A 20,349-nucleotide genomic window follows, 5' to 3' on the forward strand; every position below is an offset into this window, starting at 1 on the left:
TAACATTTAAGAAATGGTGTCCAAGTTTGCTTCTCTTCTCTTTCCTCCATATTACTTTTTCCTATTGTTTCATGCATTTTAGATTTTAAGCTTAACTGTATGTAAGGTGCTATGGGAGCCTTTTCAGCTGGAGAACAGGGTTAAAATGTTCTAAATAAACAATACACAAATTACTGAATTGTGTTTTCATCTATAACACCTGTGAAAATTGATTATATTTACATGTCATCTTTCTTCCATCATGAAACACTAGGCAGTGTACATGTGGTTCATCCAGGCAGTAAACATACTAGAACCTGCCTAGCTTCAGAATGGTGGTGGCCTCAAATTGGAATTTAGATGCAGCTAATGGCTGACAGCTTCTATACCAGGGAGCTTCACCTCACATATTCAAAATTAAGCCATACAATTAAACAATCCCATTAAAACATTAAATATAAGATTCTTAATTAAAATATGCAATAAATCCTATTAAAAAACCACAGACATGAAAACATGACTCAGGTTCAGAGATGAAAGAAATGTCTCTATGCAGGAGCATTTTGAAATAACAGCAGAATACCAATACAGGTGTGGCCTTCTATATAAAGTGCATTACATAACACTGTTATCAACAGCAAAAAAAGCCCACCTCTGCATCCTAACAAGCTAATAATCATCAGGCCATGGAAGGAGTAACTGAATTCCACTACAATGGTTGTGAACGTGATCCGTGCAGGAGGCACGTTTGCAACCCGCAGCATTCGCAATCCGCAGCGCTGCATCTGTGCATGCGTGGGTCATGATTCGGCGCTTCTGCGCCGAAACCTGGAAGTAACCTGTTCCGGTACTTCTGGGTTTGGCACAGTGCGCAACCCGAAAACGTGTAACCTGAAGTGTCTGTAACCCGAGGTACCACTGTACTGAATTTACTGATCATTTATTTGAAAATATGGAAATCCATCCCAAATAATAAAGCACTGTCCTTTTAATCTGCAAGTGGAATCAGAGGAGGAAAGGACTCTTGACAGACTAATACATTGTGTTAGTCTGCCAATGAACTGATTTATATATCTCAATAATCTTACCATAAAGCATGCTGCTCAATTGCTCCCACTTCACTCCAGCCAGGAGAAAGAAGTCTGGCCCCCCTTTTAAAAAATGTAGTAATCTGCTAACTAGGCATGCTTTCACACATTTAGCACTTGTTGGCAAGTATGCTACAACTGTTTTCTTCCTGTAGAATTCTCTAAGCTTGTAGAACACACAATTGTTTATACTGAGCTGGTTTGCATGTCATAATAAGCCATGAGATGCTCCTGGCAGGGTGGAGTGATCAAACTGCGTGCATTAGCTACTCATGGATTACTATAATATGCAAACCAACTCAGTGTAACACACAACTACTGTGTGTTCTACAACTCTAGAGAATTCTACAGAAAAAGAAAAATCTTTTTACAGCCTAGCTGCCAAGAAGCTTCCACATGTGAACACAGCATAGGATAATATTAGATTTCTAAAAATATTCCATTTTTTTTAAAAAAAGCCTTACTTATGATTTTTAAAGATAAAAAAAAAAGTTACCTGCTATACAACCTTCTATATGAATTAATCTCACACATAGCTCTTTGAGAAAGGCCTTTTATCTGTAGCCTCATAAAGGTACTGATGAAACTTTCATGATATAAATGCTTTTTGTGTGTGCATACACATGTGTGCTGTGGGGGTTGGTTTTATATTGCCTAGTTTTGCTTTTTTGTGCACATATTGGCTTGTTTTGCATTTTTAAGATGTGCAGGAATGAATTTGTTCACTGAATTAGAAAAATAATAATAAAGAGGTCCAGTGCATTCTGATTAGAAAGCCTGTTTAAATGAATCTGCTTTAAAATTGTCAGTGTACAACTAAAGAGGGTAATACTGTTCCACAACAGTTTAATTAGCACTTCAGGTTTTGTCTGGTTCCCACCCCCCTTCACATATCAAAGGACTGTTTCTTCCTCCCAGTGAAAATAAAAAAGGCAGTGGGGAAAGGGAGCACTTGAGTTCAAAAAGCCCTAGTTTAATAGTGACAACACAGCTATGGTTTTTAATTAAGGCATTACAACATCCAGCCATTCAAAGCAAGGCACACACTATTTGGAAGACCTACAATAAGCACTGCATTAAAAAGGCAAAACCAATAAATTAAAGGATTACTGCTACGGACCTGATTCCTGTCAGTTCAGGTGACACAGTTAAACTACTACAACAATCTGAACAATAATAAATTGTAGCCATTTTCTGAATAGCATATAGAAGTGTATAAAACTACATGGTACAGCATGAATCAAGTTATGAGGACCCTTAATTAAATATACAAGCCTGAACTTCATCATAAACCGCACCCACTTGTCCTGCTTAACTATTTTAAAAGAGAAAACAAAGTCTTTGTTCTGTGGAGTTGTATTTCTGCTGCCTTTTTCAAAACAAAATAGCCAAACACCTTCAGCAATATCATTTTCTTCTTGCTATACTTCAGAGAGGAGAGATTAAGAAAGGGAAACATCACTCAGAACTGGGCTCATTGGGGGGGCGGGGAAGACCTTCCAGGCAACTGATGATACTTTATTCCTTTCACTAATCAAACCCTCCTTGACCAATGAAATATCTGCTGTAGTCCAGCTACAGAGTTTCACAAAATAACTTTTCCCATTCATCTTGTTCTGGTCTAGAACCTATCCTTCAGCCACCTACTTTATTCTACTGTATAAGGGATTTTTCAGAAATTTGTTCACTGCTTTCATGTTTTGATTCTGGACCACCTAAGCATTTTTCTTTTCCACATAAGTTCCCCACCCCTGCAGATCCTTTGGTCCAAAAATATATAATACAGCCAACCCTCCTCTATGTGTTCCTGATGGCCTCACCCTCATTCCTTTTCTGTAGCTAAAGGGTGTGCTCACCTTGGAAGTCAAGTTTCTTTTGGATGCTGTCATTGTCTCATGCATGTAGCTAAGGGTGGAGGTGATGCCTTCCCTAGATCCACAAAAATGTTCTCTTTTGGGGGATATATCTACCCATGATTTCCTAGAAAAACTCAACAATTTTGGCTGCCCTCCCCCCCAACAGAAATCCTGGCTATGACTATGCATAGTCCCAGGTGTAAATTAAACAGTAAGGGAGTTCCATCCGACTAGAAAATTCACTAAGCACATGCAAAGAGATTCTTAAGACAGCTGGAACTACTGGATGTTTTAAGAGGATTAAACCAAATGTTGGTTGAGGTGGGCAGGTAGCTAAAGCTAATAGTCAGAACTGAATAGATAGCCTCAGAAAACAAAATAAAGCTGAACTGGAGAACAGCCAACCACATGGCCACAAAGAGGTAGAGTGGCGAGATCTAACATGGGGGTGGGGGGAGTCAGCCTCCCCAAGACCCTTCTAAAGCTGTAGAAAGGGGAAGTACTAAGAGATGCACTACCCACTGTAATTTAAATAATGCTGTAGAGGTGGGTGAAGAAATCAAACTCTTTGCTGCCAAGAGATTCAGATAGCGACACATTAGAAAAAAGGGGAGAAAAACTTCTTTCCCAACTCAGATTAAATTATTATATTGGTCATATTCAGAAGATGGCCAAGATGCTGCGGTCATCCCAATTCCACTCTTCTTTTTATTTTTAAGTTATCTTATCTCTCACCACTACTCATTGTTCAAGAGCCATCACAAAAACCGAAGTTATTATTGCTGTGCAGGAGATTGATTTTGCTTTGCAGGGGAGGGGGCAGAGTTTGCAGGAGGAAGAATGACAGCAATGAGAGTTGTATTTCATCCCCATAACCCATGTCCAATCTTTCACTATCAAGAACCAGTTACTAGTCTAATCAGGTACAATCAGTGACACAGTAAACACCCTTCTTCAAGTAGAGAACCTTCAGTTCAGCTAATCTTTACTGCATCATTATTTTGAAAATACCTGAAATATTGTTGTTTTTAAAGTGGAGAATACATGCTTTTCCAATAACATAAAAGTGATTTAATCATTTTTTCTTCCCACCTCACCAATCATTTTTACTATATTAAGGATTTTCAAAGCAGTATCACCAAAAATTGAGAAATAAAAATCCAATTATGAAATACAAAATATTAACTTGTTCTTATGGTTTCTTTATATGCACTGTCTTCAGATTCATAGCAACAAAATTAAATTTAATTATCATTAAATTATCCTGAACAGAGCATCCTTTGAAGGCTTCCAATACACAAATATATTAAAAGTTTAAATTGAACAAATAAGCTGTCCTTGAAGTTCCTTGCTGACATTTCTATACCAAGGAACTCTGAAATGTCCACTCATGTTTCCTCTATCAATGTCATTAAGTGTCATTTACATGACAATGCACCATTGATTACTGTTCCTTTACTGTATATTTCTCATTGAAAGATATTAATTACCTCTTCCCACCTTTTCTCTCAGCTGCATTTCAATGCAAGATGACTCAACAACTGTGACAGTTAATTGGTTCACAACAGTTAAGCCTTTGAAAAGAAACCATCCTAAGTGTTTTATAATTCAAACCTCTGGTTCAGTGGTAGAAAAGATAAGGGGCATACATTTATCAAATATTTCCCACCCTGATGTATAATCAAATTATAAAAAGCCAAACCTTGTCACCATTCTTTTTGCCCATTTATAAAATAAAATATAAAGCATATATATATATATATATATCTGCAGCAATGGCCATCACAACCACTTAGCTCCACAACACAGTATTCTGGACTACTATTCACTTTTATTAACAAGACAAAAAGCATATAATTATTATTATTCCCTTCCAGAGGAGTAGGCATGTTATTCTGTTGCAAGAAAAGCAAGCTCTTGCTGCATCTAAAGGACAAATAAATTTATTATTGCATCTGTTTGCACTGAAGAGAGTCCACTTCATCAGATGCACAAAAGGTTATCCTTGGTTGGATATACATAGCCACAACCAGGGAAAGGGGTTGTGAAAGTACAGTTGTACTCACCTGAAATGTAGTTTTCCACTCCCACATAAAGGTCAGCAGGATGGGTTGATGGTTCTACCCACTTGGTCAAAGGCAAGCTGCAAACTTTCAGGAGCTAGGGCTCCCACCATGCAGTTCTGAGACTTGCCAAGCTCAGGAAAACCAAGAATCATGGAAAAAGGAAAAAGGAAACAACCCACCTCCCAAGAAACTAAAACTAACTTTAACTGAACCTACCCTGTATCTTTGCTGAGTTGGAGGGCAGTGATAAAGCCTTTAAAAAAGTTGAGAGCAGGAGAAGTAGAGGCGGAGGGTGCTCCAGAAAAAAAAGGAATAAAGGCAAAGCAAAGCGGAAGAAAATAAAGTGAAAAAAAGACAATGACTAAGCTATTCTTGCTATTAAAGGTCTTACTGCCAAAGAAGGGAGGAACCTGATGAAATCAACAGGAGCTAATAGCGACTGTCTGCACATGACAAAGGCTGCAGCAGAACTGCATGATGGGAGCTGTACCTCTAAAACTTCGCTCCCTGACTTTTATCAAAGGGGTGGAGCCATCCTGCTGACCTAGAACTGGGAACAGGAAAACTACATTTCAGGTGAGTACAACTATACTTTCACAACAAATTATTAGTTTATTTTACTGCATTTGCACACTGTTTCATAATATCTCAGGGTGCTCCACAATAAAGGTTTGTAAGAAATAAAATTACACACAGAGAAATAAAAAGAAACTAAAAGCACTTAAAACCAATTAGATAGATATTCTCACCAAACAAAAAATAGTATCTATGCATTATTCCTCAAACCTTAACTGGTGAAAACCTTATGAATAATGTAAATACATGAGAGCATGCATCAGGATGTATGCACATAAATGCATTGTTATCAATTTACAAAGTCCTAAGAAACAACTGTTAGTTAAAATGTGCTGTCCCAAAAGCCATTCAAAGAAAGAAATATATGTGGATGTCAACTATAAATTCATTGTCCTCTCCCATAGGAACAGTTAATATTTTCATGGGTTATGGATATCCAGTTAAGTCACATCAAATATACCCCACTATGGAGTAAGGAGAAAAGTGTTTTACCTAAACTACTGCACAGCCTGACTATCCTTCATTCCCGTGTTTGAGGAGGGATAAACTCGGAAGGGATAGTAACTCAAAGCCACCAACTCCCAAAAAATTACAAACAAAAGGGCAGTAACAAACTAAAACAAGGATTAACAACACAAGCAGAATAAAACTAATTACTGGGAGATGACATCTTATGTGTAAACAACGCTACCACAAGCAGTAAAACAAAAATTTGGTGATACATTCTGATTCTCTAACACAATTGCTCCCATTTAAGGTTCCAGCTAGCTATGCCATGCTCTAGAATATTATGGCTGCTAGCAATGCAAAGAGGTCAATTCTGTCTCCCAACTTCTTTCAGTTTCCAAATTTATCTTTTCCAAATGACACTCAACATTTCATTGCTCCTGATGACCACTGAGCATGCTTATTTCTCGGTCAGCTGTTTTCATTTGTACTTCTGCAAATCTGAGTTCCTTTGCAAACATTGATAGCTCAGCCTTGTTTGTCAGAAGCCCCATTTGGACTACCATATTTTTCGCCCTATAGGACACACTTTTTCCCCTCCAAAAATGAAGGGGAAATGTGTGTGCGTCCTATGGGGCGAATGCAGGTTTTCGCTGAAGCCTGGAGAGCGAGAGGGGTCGGTGCGCACTGACCCCTCTCGCTCTCCAGGCTTCAGGAAGCTCTCTGCAAGCCTTGGGAGCCCGGCGCGACTTCCCGCCGGGCTCCCAAGGCTTGCGGACAGCAGCCTGTTCTGGGGTCGGGGGAAGATCGGGCTTCCCCCGCCCCAGCCCCATGCCTGGGGGGGAAATAATTTTTTTTCTTTATTCCCCCCCCCAAAAAACCTAGGTGTGCCCTATGGTCCGGTGCGCCCTAGAGAGCAAAAAATACGGTAATTTCTGTCAGTCAAATTCACTACTGAGGTATCCACAACTTGTGATACTTCATTTGGAGCTGAAATAATTATGTGTCTGTTTTTCATTTGAATAAGCTTATAGGCATATAACTAACCCCTTTCTTAAATAAGATGAAATATTTTGCTATGACTTAAGAACAGATTAATGATGATTCCGGTATGTTTATTATCTATTCTCTCAATCTCCTGACCTTTTCATATTAAAATATGACTTCCATGCTGCTCATACAGGATGGGTTATCTTATGTGCTATCTGAAACTTTGTTGTTCTTTTCTTCCAATTTCCCATACAATTTTTATACCCTTCTAAAAAAATATTTTAAATCCATAATAGATCAGTTGGTTAGAGTGCAGTGCAGATAATATCAAGGCTGGAGGTTCAATCCCCATGTGGGACAACCACATATTCATGCATTGGAGGGAGTTGGACTAGATGATCCTCTGGGTCCCTTCCAACTCTAGAATTCTAGAATTCTATTAAGTTAAAAAAGTATTTCCCCCCTATACATAATTAATTTTGCATAAAAGGCATGAGATCACATTCAGAGGCTCTCCTCCAGGTATTTCCTTCATGTGCAGTACAGTGGTGGCTGTGGAAAGAATTGTATGAATGCCTCTTACCTATTAGTGCATAGAGGACTTTAAAGCCCTGAGTTTAGTTGTTAAAGTATGGAATAATTTATGCTGCTTATCAGTTAGCACTGTTTACAGAAAACTTAACTAGCTTTTATCTTATAGAACGGAACAAATTTAACTGAAGCAAAGCCGACTTCAGATTTATACAAAAATTTAGGATTAATAGGAACTTCAGATCCATTAATAAATGTTTCCCCCGCCTACTGATGCAATGGTTTTAATTAAACTTCACCAACCCTTTTAGTTCAATCCCTTGAGCTGACCTCTCACACACTAGAGGTTTTAAATCAAACTGCAAAAAAATCCTCAAAGCTGCAACTTAAAGTGTTAGCCACAGGAGAAAACCAATAAAGGATTTATCAAACATGTCTAGTAACCAGTAAGGCTTTGTAAAAGAGATTTTTTTTATAAGTTTATTTAAAAAATAAAAAGAAACTCTATGATTACCATGTAGACTACCGTATTTTTCGCCCTATAGGACGCACCGTCCCATAAGGCACACCTAGTTTTCTGGGGGGGAAATAAAGGGAGAAAAAATTATTTCCCCCGCCCCAGGCACGGGGCTGGGGTGGGGGAAGCCCGAGCTTCCTCCGACCCCCGACCCCAGCCCCCAGAACAGGCAACTCTCCGCAAGCTGCGGAAGCCCAGCGCTGGGCTCCTGCGCCTTGCGGAGAGCCGCGCAAAGCCTGGGCGCGCTGAGCCCAGCGCGCCCAGCCTTCAACATTCAAGCAACTCTCCGCAAGCCGTGGGAGCCCAGCACCTTCGTGGGAGCCCAGCCTTCGGCATGCAGGCAATTCTCCGCAAGCCGCGGGAGCCCGTCGGTGCGCACCGACCCCTCTCACTCTCCAGGCTTCAGCAAAAGCCTGCATTCGCCCCATAGGACGCACACACATTTCCCTTTCATTTTTGGAGGGGAAAAAGTGCGTCCTATGGGGCGAAAAATACGGTAATCAGTTAGCCGGGATCTATCAAAAACATATTTAGTATTTATTTAAGCACTTAGCTCTTTACTTGCTTTTGAATTCTCTCTGTCTCTGTCTGTCTGTCTCTGTCATTGTCTCTGTCTCTCTCACACACACACACACACTTTGTGAATTATCACTGACATCATTTTTGTCTGAAACTTGGTAAAAGTAACATTCTTGATTCTGGGATATGCAGTCAGGAGTGAATTTGCTCTGATACAAATCACTATGATCTGGAACTAAAAAACTGTTAGTGAAGGGAAATTAAGCACAAGCACTGATCTGCATACTGGGACCCTGCTTTGCCTCTGAGAGGAGCTCGCAGCTACTTAGCCTCCCTGCCCTGTATCATTCTGAACAAACCAAGATTTGGCATAGAATGTTGTTCAAACCTGGGCCTGTTGTTAAGCTCTCCCCCTTGCTAACCACTCAATCACTCAATGGAGCTCTTAGACACAAGCAGCAGCTCATGCTTAGGGTCTCTTCTTCAGATATCAAAGATGATGAGGGCCCAGGCATGCAACAATGTAATAATAAAACACCATGGGGCAGATGCAGTGGCACAACTCTACTCCTCAGACATTGTGTTTACAAACGATTAGATTAGATGGGGGCTACTATTCAGTACCTTCACAGGTTGACAAGCCCTATTTGCCCTTCACTTTCCATGTAGAAACCACCTTCTGGACTGTTGGACCCACTATTGGTATCTGCTCAATTCATGTGCAGGGTGAAGTCCCTAAGTCAGTGAGGGTTTGAGACCCATCAACTACCCTCACTTGCTTTAGCTGGCCAGTCAAATTTCTGGGGGTGTGGCCACTGTCAAACGTGGCAAGAGCTGAGTGCAGGATGGGGACCAAAGCTGGACAAATTACCCCAGAAGGTGCACGGTGTGTCCCCCACCAGAGGTACCACCCCTCCCCTAACACTCCATATGGTCCATCTAGGAGAAGAAAAACTCTGACCCTAAACCTCTGCGGTCTTGCGGGATATCTACAGGAGAAGAAAAAGTCAAGGAGTAAACCCTACACACATCCAGAGTAAAGTCCCGAATATGGTTGGATGGCACCTTCCACATCTCCTTCCACCAACTCCTTCAGCCAAGCTAGTGCCAAACATATTGCGCTGCTATCCTTTGGACATGGGAGGCAGCAGTTACGAGTTAGCAATCTCTGCAGCCACAGCAGGTGCTGTGATTCTCCAGCAGTTTGATTTCCCCCCCGGAGGCACACTGCAATGTCTCCCGAGACAGACGGATGCCAACAACCATCCATACGGTTCCTTCATTTAATGAAGGGAAATACAAAAATAAGTATTTGGACCATACGGTCCAAATACTTATGAAAATAGCAACTGGGTATAAACATCTTTACTCTGCTTTTTTATCAAAATATTTGCAGAGCTATTTTCAAAATGGCTGTATATATGTGTAGATAATTGAAAACTTCCATAAATAAATAAATAAACAAATATGCCCAAGCAGTAGAAGATCTTTATCATTATTTACTATACTGCTCCTTGTATTCTGAACCAAGGAGTATATTCTGAATTTTTAAGCATGGTACTTGATGGTGCCGATCAAACAAAAATTACATATTTATTGTCTGATTCTGACAAATTCATGACAGCAAAAGTTACAAGTTTTGCTCAGCAGTTCAAAAGCTGTGGATAAATTTTATTTAGGCTAATATGGTAAATTGCAATGATTTAATTGAATTTTTAAATTTAAACATTTATCTCAATGCTTTTAAATGTATTTGCATATTCAGTGCATTCGCCTAGATAGATAGATATAGATAGTTTTATTACTTTTTAAATAGTATTATGGTATATTTTAATGTCAATATATATCTATTCAACAACACTGTTCTTCAATATTGTATCAGTGTTTTTTGTTTTATTACTTTTAAAACTTTACTAGTATTATGGTATATTTTAATGTAAATATATATCTATTCAACAACACTGTTCTTCAATATTGTATCAGTGTTTTTTGTTTTTTGTTTATTTATCTATCTATCTATTTATTATTATTACGACAATAAACAGTGTGTGTTGTGGAAAAGATGTTTTACAAAATTATGTTGCTGCAATTAATACTGATTTAAGTAGTTTTGCAACAGATAAGGAAAATCATCATTGTGAGCATTATAATTGCACATATGGATAATAAAACAAGGTAGTTAGCAAGCTAAATATTATAATGATACCAATGTTACAAGGTGCTATGCTGTGTTATTACTGTTAGTGCTTCATAGAAAAACATTTCCTCCCTTTTCCTTAGGTCAATAAACATCTAGAAGGGAAAAAATGTATCTGCGAGGATTATTAATGTTTACAGGTTACATAATCCTACAATCTAAAATGAAATGTTCCAAGCACTTTCCACACCTAAGTAGATACAAATTACTCTTAGTGCCTTATCTCGCCATATACCTTTGCTTGCGCTCTCCACATGTTCAAGTTCATCTGGGAATTTTAAGATGTCCCGATAATTCTCTTCACAAATTTCAGACAGAAAATGTAACAGTGTTGTTTTTTGATCAGAGGATTTAGTATCTCTAATCTGTAAAAGGAAAAAGAAAAATAAGGAGGGAAATGCATTATTCCTTAGTAATACATTTCCTGTTCTTTTTAAAGAGACATTTTCATCATTTTACCCACAGTCCTGCATCTGCTTCCAGCTCTAAATCACACCATTTTCAAGGTAACACTAGACACATAATGTGGTCTTACAAGATTTTTATCCTTAGGTTAGGGTTACACAGGCTGGAAAAAGAACAAGCAAACATAGAAACACACACACGGAGAGAAGTACTTTACATACTGGAATGTTTGAATTTCACTGATACAGTATTTGCACTGAACATAATTTAGGTCCTGAAGAAAAAAAACAACATTCCTGACCTCCTAATCACAGTCTGCACTGAGCCTAACACTAACTGCAATGTTCAACAAATATTTATATTTTTTTAATTCTCTAGATAGAGAACCATTATTACCATTAGCATAAGTCAGATGTAATGGTGCACTATGGTTAGATCTGATTAGCCAAAGGCAGGATTTTGCACACAAAACGGAAGATTAGACCATATGAGCTCATGGCACACTTCTGATTCTCCTAACTGAATGAAGGTGGTTACTGTACTAAACTATAGGTTTGATTATTAGACAGATATTTAGATGTTTTGCAACCACATGTTCAACTTGATGGTCTGCCCCACAGCGGTGTGAGTGCACGCACTATTACATGTCTCAAAGTGAAAAATAGCACCTAGTCACTTCAAAACTACCAACAAGATGTAGTAAGCTCCTGACTGCTAATGCAGTTTTGCTTTCACTCAAATATTGCTTCTTTCTGTATCATATTTGTATAAATATTAACTGTTCAGTGAATCAACAATCATGAACGCTTCAGTGCATATATCAAAACTACTGCTCCTGCTTGCCAGCCTCGATACAGTACATGAATTCTAATGGCAGTCTCCTTTATTTAAGCAAAATTAAGTTCTGTGCTCGCTGCCAAGGGTTGTTTACAAATCACCGCTTTCTTCAATAACACCACATGCTGCAATATAACATCCGGAAAGATAATGCATTTTTAAGGATTTGCAATCAACATAAAGACATTAGTTTTGTAGCTAGCACTAGGCAGGTTTAATACATGCTTTCCTGGATGTATTTCTACATCTGCCACTAAACAATGCCCTTCCCCACAGCTCCTTAACTAGATCAGTCTAAGGACAGATTTGCAGAAACAACCAGCATTGTGGTAGCTGATTTCAAAGCAACGTATTTGGCAAGGTGTTCATGTATAGCATCCATTAATCTGAAACTTGGGGTTTTCACTGCAAACCTCTTCCTAAAGTGCTATCTGTTGATTTTGTAACATGTAATACATGGGAAACAAGTGGGGCATGGTAGCGAGGAGAGAAGAAAAATGTTGAGAGAGAACTTTTATTCAATGAACTAAACAGTAATAGATGATTTATTTTTAAACAAACTGCACTGAAGGCTGTTTTAAAAACATCAGCCTGAGCTTGGATCATAATTAGAATAATTTGAAGACATGAGTTTCTATAACAATGGCAAATAGACTTTCACTTAAGCACTGCTGCAGATCACCACTATAATGAACTAGCAAGCAATAATAAACAGCAAGTCTCTGCCTACCATCAAGCCTACTGTGTCTGGAACAACATCTTCATTCCAGTTATTTGCCTTTTCTGTTAAGTATTCATAGGCACATCAGCAACCTATAGTTGATTTATACCCTACAGAGGATTCTTACAACCGTATATTAGTGGCACAATTATAGTTTCATTTGACATTTTGACTCAGTTGCTTAAAAAAAATAATCTTAATGATTATGAACTGTTACTTTTTAATTGGCCTCAATGCAAAATGCATTTGATGAATACAACTGTATGTACACAACATAATGGCAGACCACGATGGAAATAACTTATGTTTCTTTCAAAAAACAAAATGACAGATTCTCATCTCGGTTTTCTAGATGGCTACTAAAGCTTGCAGGTCCCAACATAAGCAAAATCTGTGGACATCATTTTAGGGCTAGGGTGAAGAATGGGAACAGGCTGAAGTGTAAACCATTAAAAGAAGGCAGGACAGATTTTGCAAATGTGCAATTATAAAATGTATGAGGCTTCATTAACAATTAGTTATTTTCACCCTGTAATCCTTATCATAGACATTCCTCTTAACATCTTAACCTACACACTTCAAAAAGCTTGCTGATGACCTTGCCATAGTTGCACATGCCCTGCTTATATCCAGACAAGACTATATTGCTATGTGCTGTACATGAAACCACTTTACAAAAAGGTTTGAAAGCTCCAGCTGGTTCAGAATGTAACTTCCCAGAAATGTTCAGGACAAAGTGGCTCCATCACATATACTATATCAGCTGCAATAGCTACCTGTACATTTCCAGACCCAATCTAAAAGTGCTACTGGTGACATTTAATCCTGAATAGTTTGCAACCAATTATTTGAAGGACTCCTAGCACCTGAACAAACTTTCCTCATATTTAAATTGGGATGGCCAGATGTCCTTCTTTACAGATGACACTCCACTACAGTGGAACCTCGGGTTACGGCGGGGATCCATTCCAGAGGCCCTGCCACAACTCGAAAATGATGCAACCCAAAGCATTGTGTCTGTGCACACGCACGGAGTGATTTAGTGCTTCTGCATGTGCGTGAACCCAGAAGTAACCCGTTCCGGTACTTCCGGGTTTGCGCCGGTCGCAAGCCGAGGGTGACGTAAGCCGGAGGCAACATAACCCAAGGCTCCACTGTATTTGAAAGGCTCTCCAGTGCAAATCCAGTATAAAGAGAATGAATGCTAAGAAGAGGGAGCAAGGGCATGAGACTATGAGATGCACAGGTTACTTGGCCAGTCTTCCCCATTATGGTAAGATGTTTTGTATTACTTTTAAAATTACAGTAATTATTTCTAGATTTGCATATACACATATAAATTAGCATATAAAATTTTGCTGTTCTCATTCTCTCTCCAACCCCACTTGGTAATCAAAAAATCCCAGTGCTATTTTATATAGACAGCATGACTCTTATATAAGTATCCCAAGCAGGATATTATCCCAGTGGTGGTGTTCTCTGAAAGGCAGAGTCCTGGATTGTCATTTCATACAGCCATGTTCTTTCACTTATGTACTTAAGACTTTGTTTTAATGAAAATACTCTATGGCACACCCATTTTGAGACACTTAACATTTCATTTACTTATTCATACTAAACTATCATACTAAGAATTTGTTAGAACCGATGTCAAACCTTTTATTGCTAAAACTGTATCTTGCTACATGGTGAAGCAATTTGAGACAGCTACTGCAGAGATGTAATTGTTCATTACTTGGATTCCCACCTAGCACTTCTAATGGATTACTTAGAACTGTTGGTTCACCATCTCTGAAATAACGCATTCATAAATCCATGATCCTATACTGAAATGTGTGTGTGTGTGTGTGTGTGTATGTTACTGCTAATGTCAGACTAGCATTTTGCAAAACTATTTTTTAGATCTACAGAACTGAGAAGGCCAGTTGTAACTGTTTGATATTAAGTTATTAAATTTCCCCTGTAATGTTATTTTTGACTACAAGATCTGTGAAGCAATTTTTGCTGAAGTAGCCAAAGTGGACTTTGAATATATGAAGAATTATGTAAGTTTTCAGTTTGGTATATTAAAAATTAAATCCGATCATAAAAGGGTTACTTATCTGTGGAAATTAACTTTTTCCCATTAGATATGTTTACTTAGCTTGGATTTTAAATTGTGCCAACTGAATATCAGAACGGGAAATTTTTTAACAGGCCAACAAATGTCCATTTTGGCACATATAGAGCAGGCCAGATCAAACACCCTGAGCCTTTATCCTACAGGACAATAAAACTGAACTAGGGATAGATTCCTCTATTTACTTCACAATTTTATAGGTCAGTCATATGATTTCAAAATTAAATAGCTGCTGGTCAAAGTAGACAAGCTTATTAACTATTGGATAGCTTTATATGCCCTGTAACACATATGTACAATCTTGTTGACAATATCAATTTTTACATACAGAATTTTTAATACACACACAAACATACTGTATGTAAAATTTGGGACCAAGATAGTTGCGACTAATTCCCCATGCTTCAAATTTAGCAGTGCACATGGGGATGGGGGAGGGAGACCTTAAAACCAGGTTAATCCATGATTGATTCATCTACATGTCTCGGTATACAAAAAGATTTAAAGAGTAACCATTTTCATAACATGCATTTCCAAATGATGTTGTAATCTTTTACATTCACCCAAATAATTTTTCACTGTGATTTAAAATAATAATTTAAAAGAAAAAAACCCAAAATATGTGAAGCGATTACATAGTGTTTTCTATCTATTTAACAATGTAAATAAAAAACTTTGTGTGGGGCTTCTAAGAAGTATTGTACCCAAACACCCCACTTGAATCCACAGTTGAGCAGACTTCTTTATAAAACATTTTTCAACTGGATATTTCAAAACATATTTTAATCAGATTTAAGAAAAACTTCTAGAACTTTCCAATCAGTATTAGATATATCACCATATTTTTCTGCGTATAACACCCCCCCCCCCGTGTATAAGATGCCCCCTATTTTGGGGGACTCAAAAGTAAGAAAATGCACTATGCACTATCCATGTATAAAACGACATCTTATTTTAAACTTCAAAAATTTAGGGAAAAATATAGTCTTATACACGGAAAAATACAGTATTTTATTATTAACTTCACTGATGCCACACAGGAATATGGTGTTTCCGTCCCAACTCTACCAGATACTTTTCAGTGAAATTCAGGATTCTTTCCTTGGGTTGAACATTCACATATCAGCCTAGCAGAAACATTTATTGATCTATAAGAGTAAGCAATGTTAACAAACAGACCTTCCATCTCACTACTTGCATAAGAAGGTCACCTGTGCAAGAGGGGCAAGTGCCAGGTAACAACTTGTTAGCTGCTCTTAAAGTATTATTTCCAAGCTAATATCTGCCAAGAAATAAGACTGTATAGGTAAATTTTCAGGAACCAGAGGCAACATTATAGCAACATTTAAAGATATTCAACACTACCACCAACAGTTACGTGTTTTTGTGTAGCTTAGGCTTACCTTGCAAAGAAAGCTAATATTAAAGCCAAGTGACTGAGCATTTCTTGAGCCTGAATTCATGTAGTTTCCTATCAGTAGCACAAGTTCCAACAGTCTGCTAAAATTTTCACTCTTCTTCAGTTCCTCACAGGCGATTGTTACTGCCATGATGCCAGGCTTGATATTGTTTATGTGCTCTTCAAATGTAAGTTTGAAAAGGATGCCATTGAGGCGAGGCCGTAACATTTTCACCGAGCTCATCTGCAAGATTAGAAACAGCTTGTGGATTATGTGCAAAAATACTCTTCATGCAATACATCAGAACAAAATAAAAAAATTCCTTCCAGTAGCACCTTAGAGACCAACTAAGTTAGTTATTGGTATGAGCTTTTGTGTGCATGCACACTTATTCAGAGAGAAGGTATAGAAGGTATCTGAAGAAGTGTGCATGCACACGAAAGCTCATACCAATAACTAACTTAGTTGGTCTCTAAGGTGCTACTGGAAGGAATTTTTTTATTTTGTTTCAACTACGGCAGACCAACATGGCTACCTACCTGTAATCAGAACAATATGATCACTTTTAAAATATTATTTTCCATAATGTATATATGCCACCTGAAAAGACATATTTGCTCTACTTCCCATAGTAGTAGTAGAAGCCCATGTTTCTTTATTCCTGAGACACAATTACTGCACGTTTTTACCATTTAGGTTAAAAAAACAACAACTAGGTAAAGGACCCCTGGACGGTTACACCCAGTCAAAGGCAACTATGGGGTTGTGGTACCCATCTTGCTTTCAGGCCGAGGGAGCCAGAGTTTGTCCACAGACAGCTTTCCAGGTCATGTGGTCAGCGTGACTAAACCACTTCTGGTGCAATGGAACACTGTGACTGAAACCAGAGCACATGGAAACACCGTTTACCTTCCAGTCGCAGTGGTACCTATTTATCTACTTGCATTGCTACGCTTTCAAACAGCTAGGTTGGCAGAAGCTGGGACAGAGCAATGGGAGCTCACTGCACTGCACTGATTCAAACCGCTGGCCTTCCGAATGGCAAGCCCAAGAGGCTCAGTGGTTTAGACATCTATGTTCCTGTAAGCAGTATGACTCAAGGGTTTTACCATGAAAAAACAAAACTTTACTGATTCTGAGGACCCTTTCCCCTCCCTTCAGAAAATATCTCTCTTTTCTCCTCATGCCATCTTATTTTACCATCTTCATTCATCTCTATAATACACAGCTGTGGGCTTTTAAACAGCATTATTCCATTAATCTCTGCCTATCCTTCACCATTTCCCCTTTCTTTGTGTCCTTTTCTCATGCTGTTGTCTTTTAGACTGAAAGCCTAGGGACTGGATCACTTTTAATATAATATCAGCACAATGCCTAGTTGTTGACACGTTTTAGTATCCTTGTCACTGATATTCACAATGTAATAACCTGTTGATTCTTCCCAACCACTCTCATCAACCCCTTTCTTTTGTTCTTGCAAGGAGATAAAAGGGAACATCCCCATATAGCTCTATTTCCTTTTTCCTAATATTCACACACTGTGTGATTCTTGCTCTCTTCTTCCCATTCCTGCTATTCAAAAGAAGCTATTGATAGGGGAAAGGAGGGAGAGAACTCAGTCAGGCAACTCTGTCAGGATTTAAGTCCAAGCTTAAATCTTCAGAGGGCTGAATAAGACCAAGGGTGACACACACATTTCCAAATCCTGCTTCAATAATTATTTCATTTCCCAGCATAGATGCCCCAGTTAGAAACACTGGGAGCAGAAGACACACTGTCTCACTTTGCACAGGATGCTAAACCAAACCATAGCTTAGCATAATTGTGTAGGCATCTGGAGAAATCATAGCCACTTTGCTCCTCCTCCAGTCCTGCTGGCATGGCTTGGCTTAGCAAGTTGTCAGAATCTAGACTTATGGCTTATCTTCTCCAGATAGCTGCAAGATGTAAACCCAATTTTAAAAAAACAAAATCTTAGTTATAGCTCAACTAGAGCAGAACAAACCACAAGCTAGGTAAAGGTAAAGGTACCCCTGCCCGTACGGGCCAGTCTTGACAGACTCTAGGGTTGTGCGCCCATCTCACTCAAGAGGCCGAGGGCCAGCGCTGTCCGGAGACACTTCCGGGTCACGTGGCCAGCGTGACATCGCTGCTCTGGCGAGCCAGAGCCGCACACGGAAACGGCGTTTGCCTTCCCGCTAGTAAGCGGTCCCTATTTATCTACTTGCACCCGGGGGTGCTTTCGAACTGCTAGGTTGGCAGGCGCTGGGACCGAGCAGTGGGAGCGCACCCCACCGCGGGGATTCGAACCGCCGACCTTTCGATCGGCAAGCCCTAGGCGCTGAGGCTTTTACCCACAGCGCCACCCGGGTCCCTAACCACAAGCTAGGGTTACACAATAACCAGGGCTCAGCTCACAACATCACAGCAGCAGGAAGACTGGATGAGGAGCAAAGTGGCAATAATCTAGGACAGGGGTCAGCAAAGTTTTTCAGCAGGGGGCCGGTCCACTACCCCTCAGACCTTGTGAGGGGCCGAAGTATTTTTTTTTGGGGGGGGGGGGTAGGAATGAATTCCTATGCCTCACAAATAACCCAAACAAACAAACAAACAAATGGACACATTCTACTCATGTAAAAACACCAGGCAGGCCCCACAAATAACTCAGAGATGCATTTTAAATAAAATCTACTCATTCTTCTCATGTAAAAACATGGATTCCCAGGCTGTCTGCGGACTGGATTTAGAAGGCGATTGGGCCGGATCTGGCCCCCAGGCCTTAGTTTGCCTCCTATCTAGGAGCTCACACATCCTCAAAAAACCATCATTTGGCTTAACATTGTGTGCAAACTGAGACATTTTGTGTTTAATGAAATAGTAACAAAAATTTAGCAAGAAAAGGGTAAGAAACATAATATAGCTGTGTATACCACTTTGTAATTTCTGAGGGCCATATACTAATTACTGCACTTTTATTCATAATTTGAGATGTTTTCCAAATATATGCAATTTGGAATTATTGTTAGTTATTTAACACAGAACCAAAACAAATGAACAAAAACCCTCCTTTGATCAGGTTTATGGAAGGAAAAATATTTAAATAATACTAGCTTAACCAAAACTGTTTTTTTTCCCTTTGACATTAGGAGGGGAAATGACTCCATTATATTTTTAAGCCATGTTCACAGCCAGTCATGAATCTGTAGGAACATAATAGTTATTGGGGATACACAAATAATGCCACAGGCAGATAAAATCATTAAAAGCTTCTAGTCTCACAACAGCATTCAGCCAGACTAAGCCATATAAGCACCTAAAAGTATTTGATTGAAACCAGTGACAGTTGTCAGATGTGATCTTTTACTGCATTTCAGATGCCTTACTCTTTTTTTAATGATTCATTGCATAAGTGCTCTAGGTCACTGACCACAATTGTGCATTATGCAAGGGTTTATTTGTATTATGAGGTCACTGTCCATCAAAATGCTACCAAGGGAATTTCATTATTTTGAGTTGATCCTACACTTTATTAAAAGGGGGAGGAAGAGGCATTGACAGATTTTTATAACTGTTACAAGTGCGTTATTTCCCTATGGACCATCTGATTTATGCTTTTGCTACTTACAAGATTTCTAAACAGTGTTCCAGTCCTGTCACTGAAAATAATCAGACCTCCCTTTGAACAGATGGGGAATTCAGTCAACCATATCCCCCTCTCCCAACAGGTTTGGTTCCTGAGCCAACACAAAGTGAGAATCAAGTGGAATTTGATGGTCTAGAGCAGGGGTAGGCAGAAAGCAGACTGAGATTTGCTACTGGGTTTCTGGGTCCTTTTCAAAAGATCAAAAAGTATGTTTGACATCTAATTGTTTAACGATAGCAACCATTTCCCCCTAAAAAATAGGATGCTAAAATGAAGAAAGCAAGGGGTAAGAGTGGAACCAGCAATCCCCACCTCTTTGAATGGACTGTGAGCTCATGATGGTGGCCTTGTTTGCTCATCAACATAAGCCAGAGTACTACTTACCACAGCTGCACATATGTACTGATTCCCCTTCAGGCTTCTAAAGACAGTCATTCTTTGGCTTAGCATGTTGGCCA

General features: G+C 39.1%; 1 protein-coding gene across 7 annotated transcripts in view; it reads right to left on the reverse strand.

Moving 5' to 3' along the window:
* DIAPH2 (diaphanous related formin 2) overlaps positions 1-20,349 on the reverse strand; it is a 348,598-nt gene that overhangs the window by 185,061 nt on the left and 143,188 nt on the right. For all 7 annotated transcript variants that reach the window (XM_077922409.1, XM_077922408.1, XM_077922407.1 and 4 more), the window contains 2 exons: positions 16,252-16,491; positions 11,002-11,131 (listed from right to left, as the gene is read on the reverse strand). In XM_077922409.1, the coding sequence (XP_077778535.1) occupies positions 11,002-11,131; positions 16,252-16,491 (370 nt within the window). The remainder of the gene's footprint in view (positions 1-11,001; positions 11,132-16,251; positions 16,492-20,349) is intronic.

This window comes from Podarcis muralis, chromosome Z (genome assembly GCF_964188315.1).
Source record: "Podarcis muralis chromosome Z, rPodMur119.hap1.1, whole genome shotgun sequence".
Taxonomy (NCBI): domain Eukaryota; kingdom Metazoa; phylum Chordata; class Lepidosauria; order Squamata; family Lacertidae; genus Podarcis; species Podarcis muralis.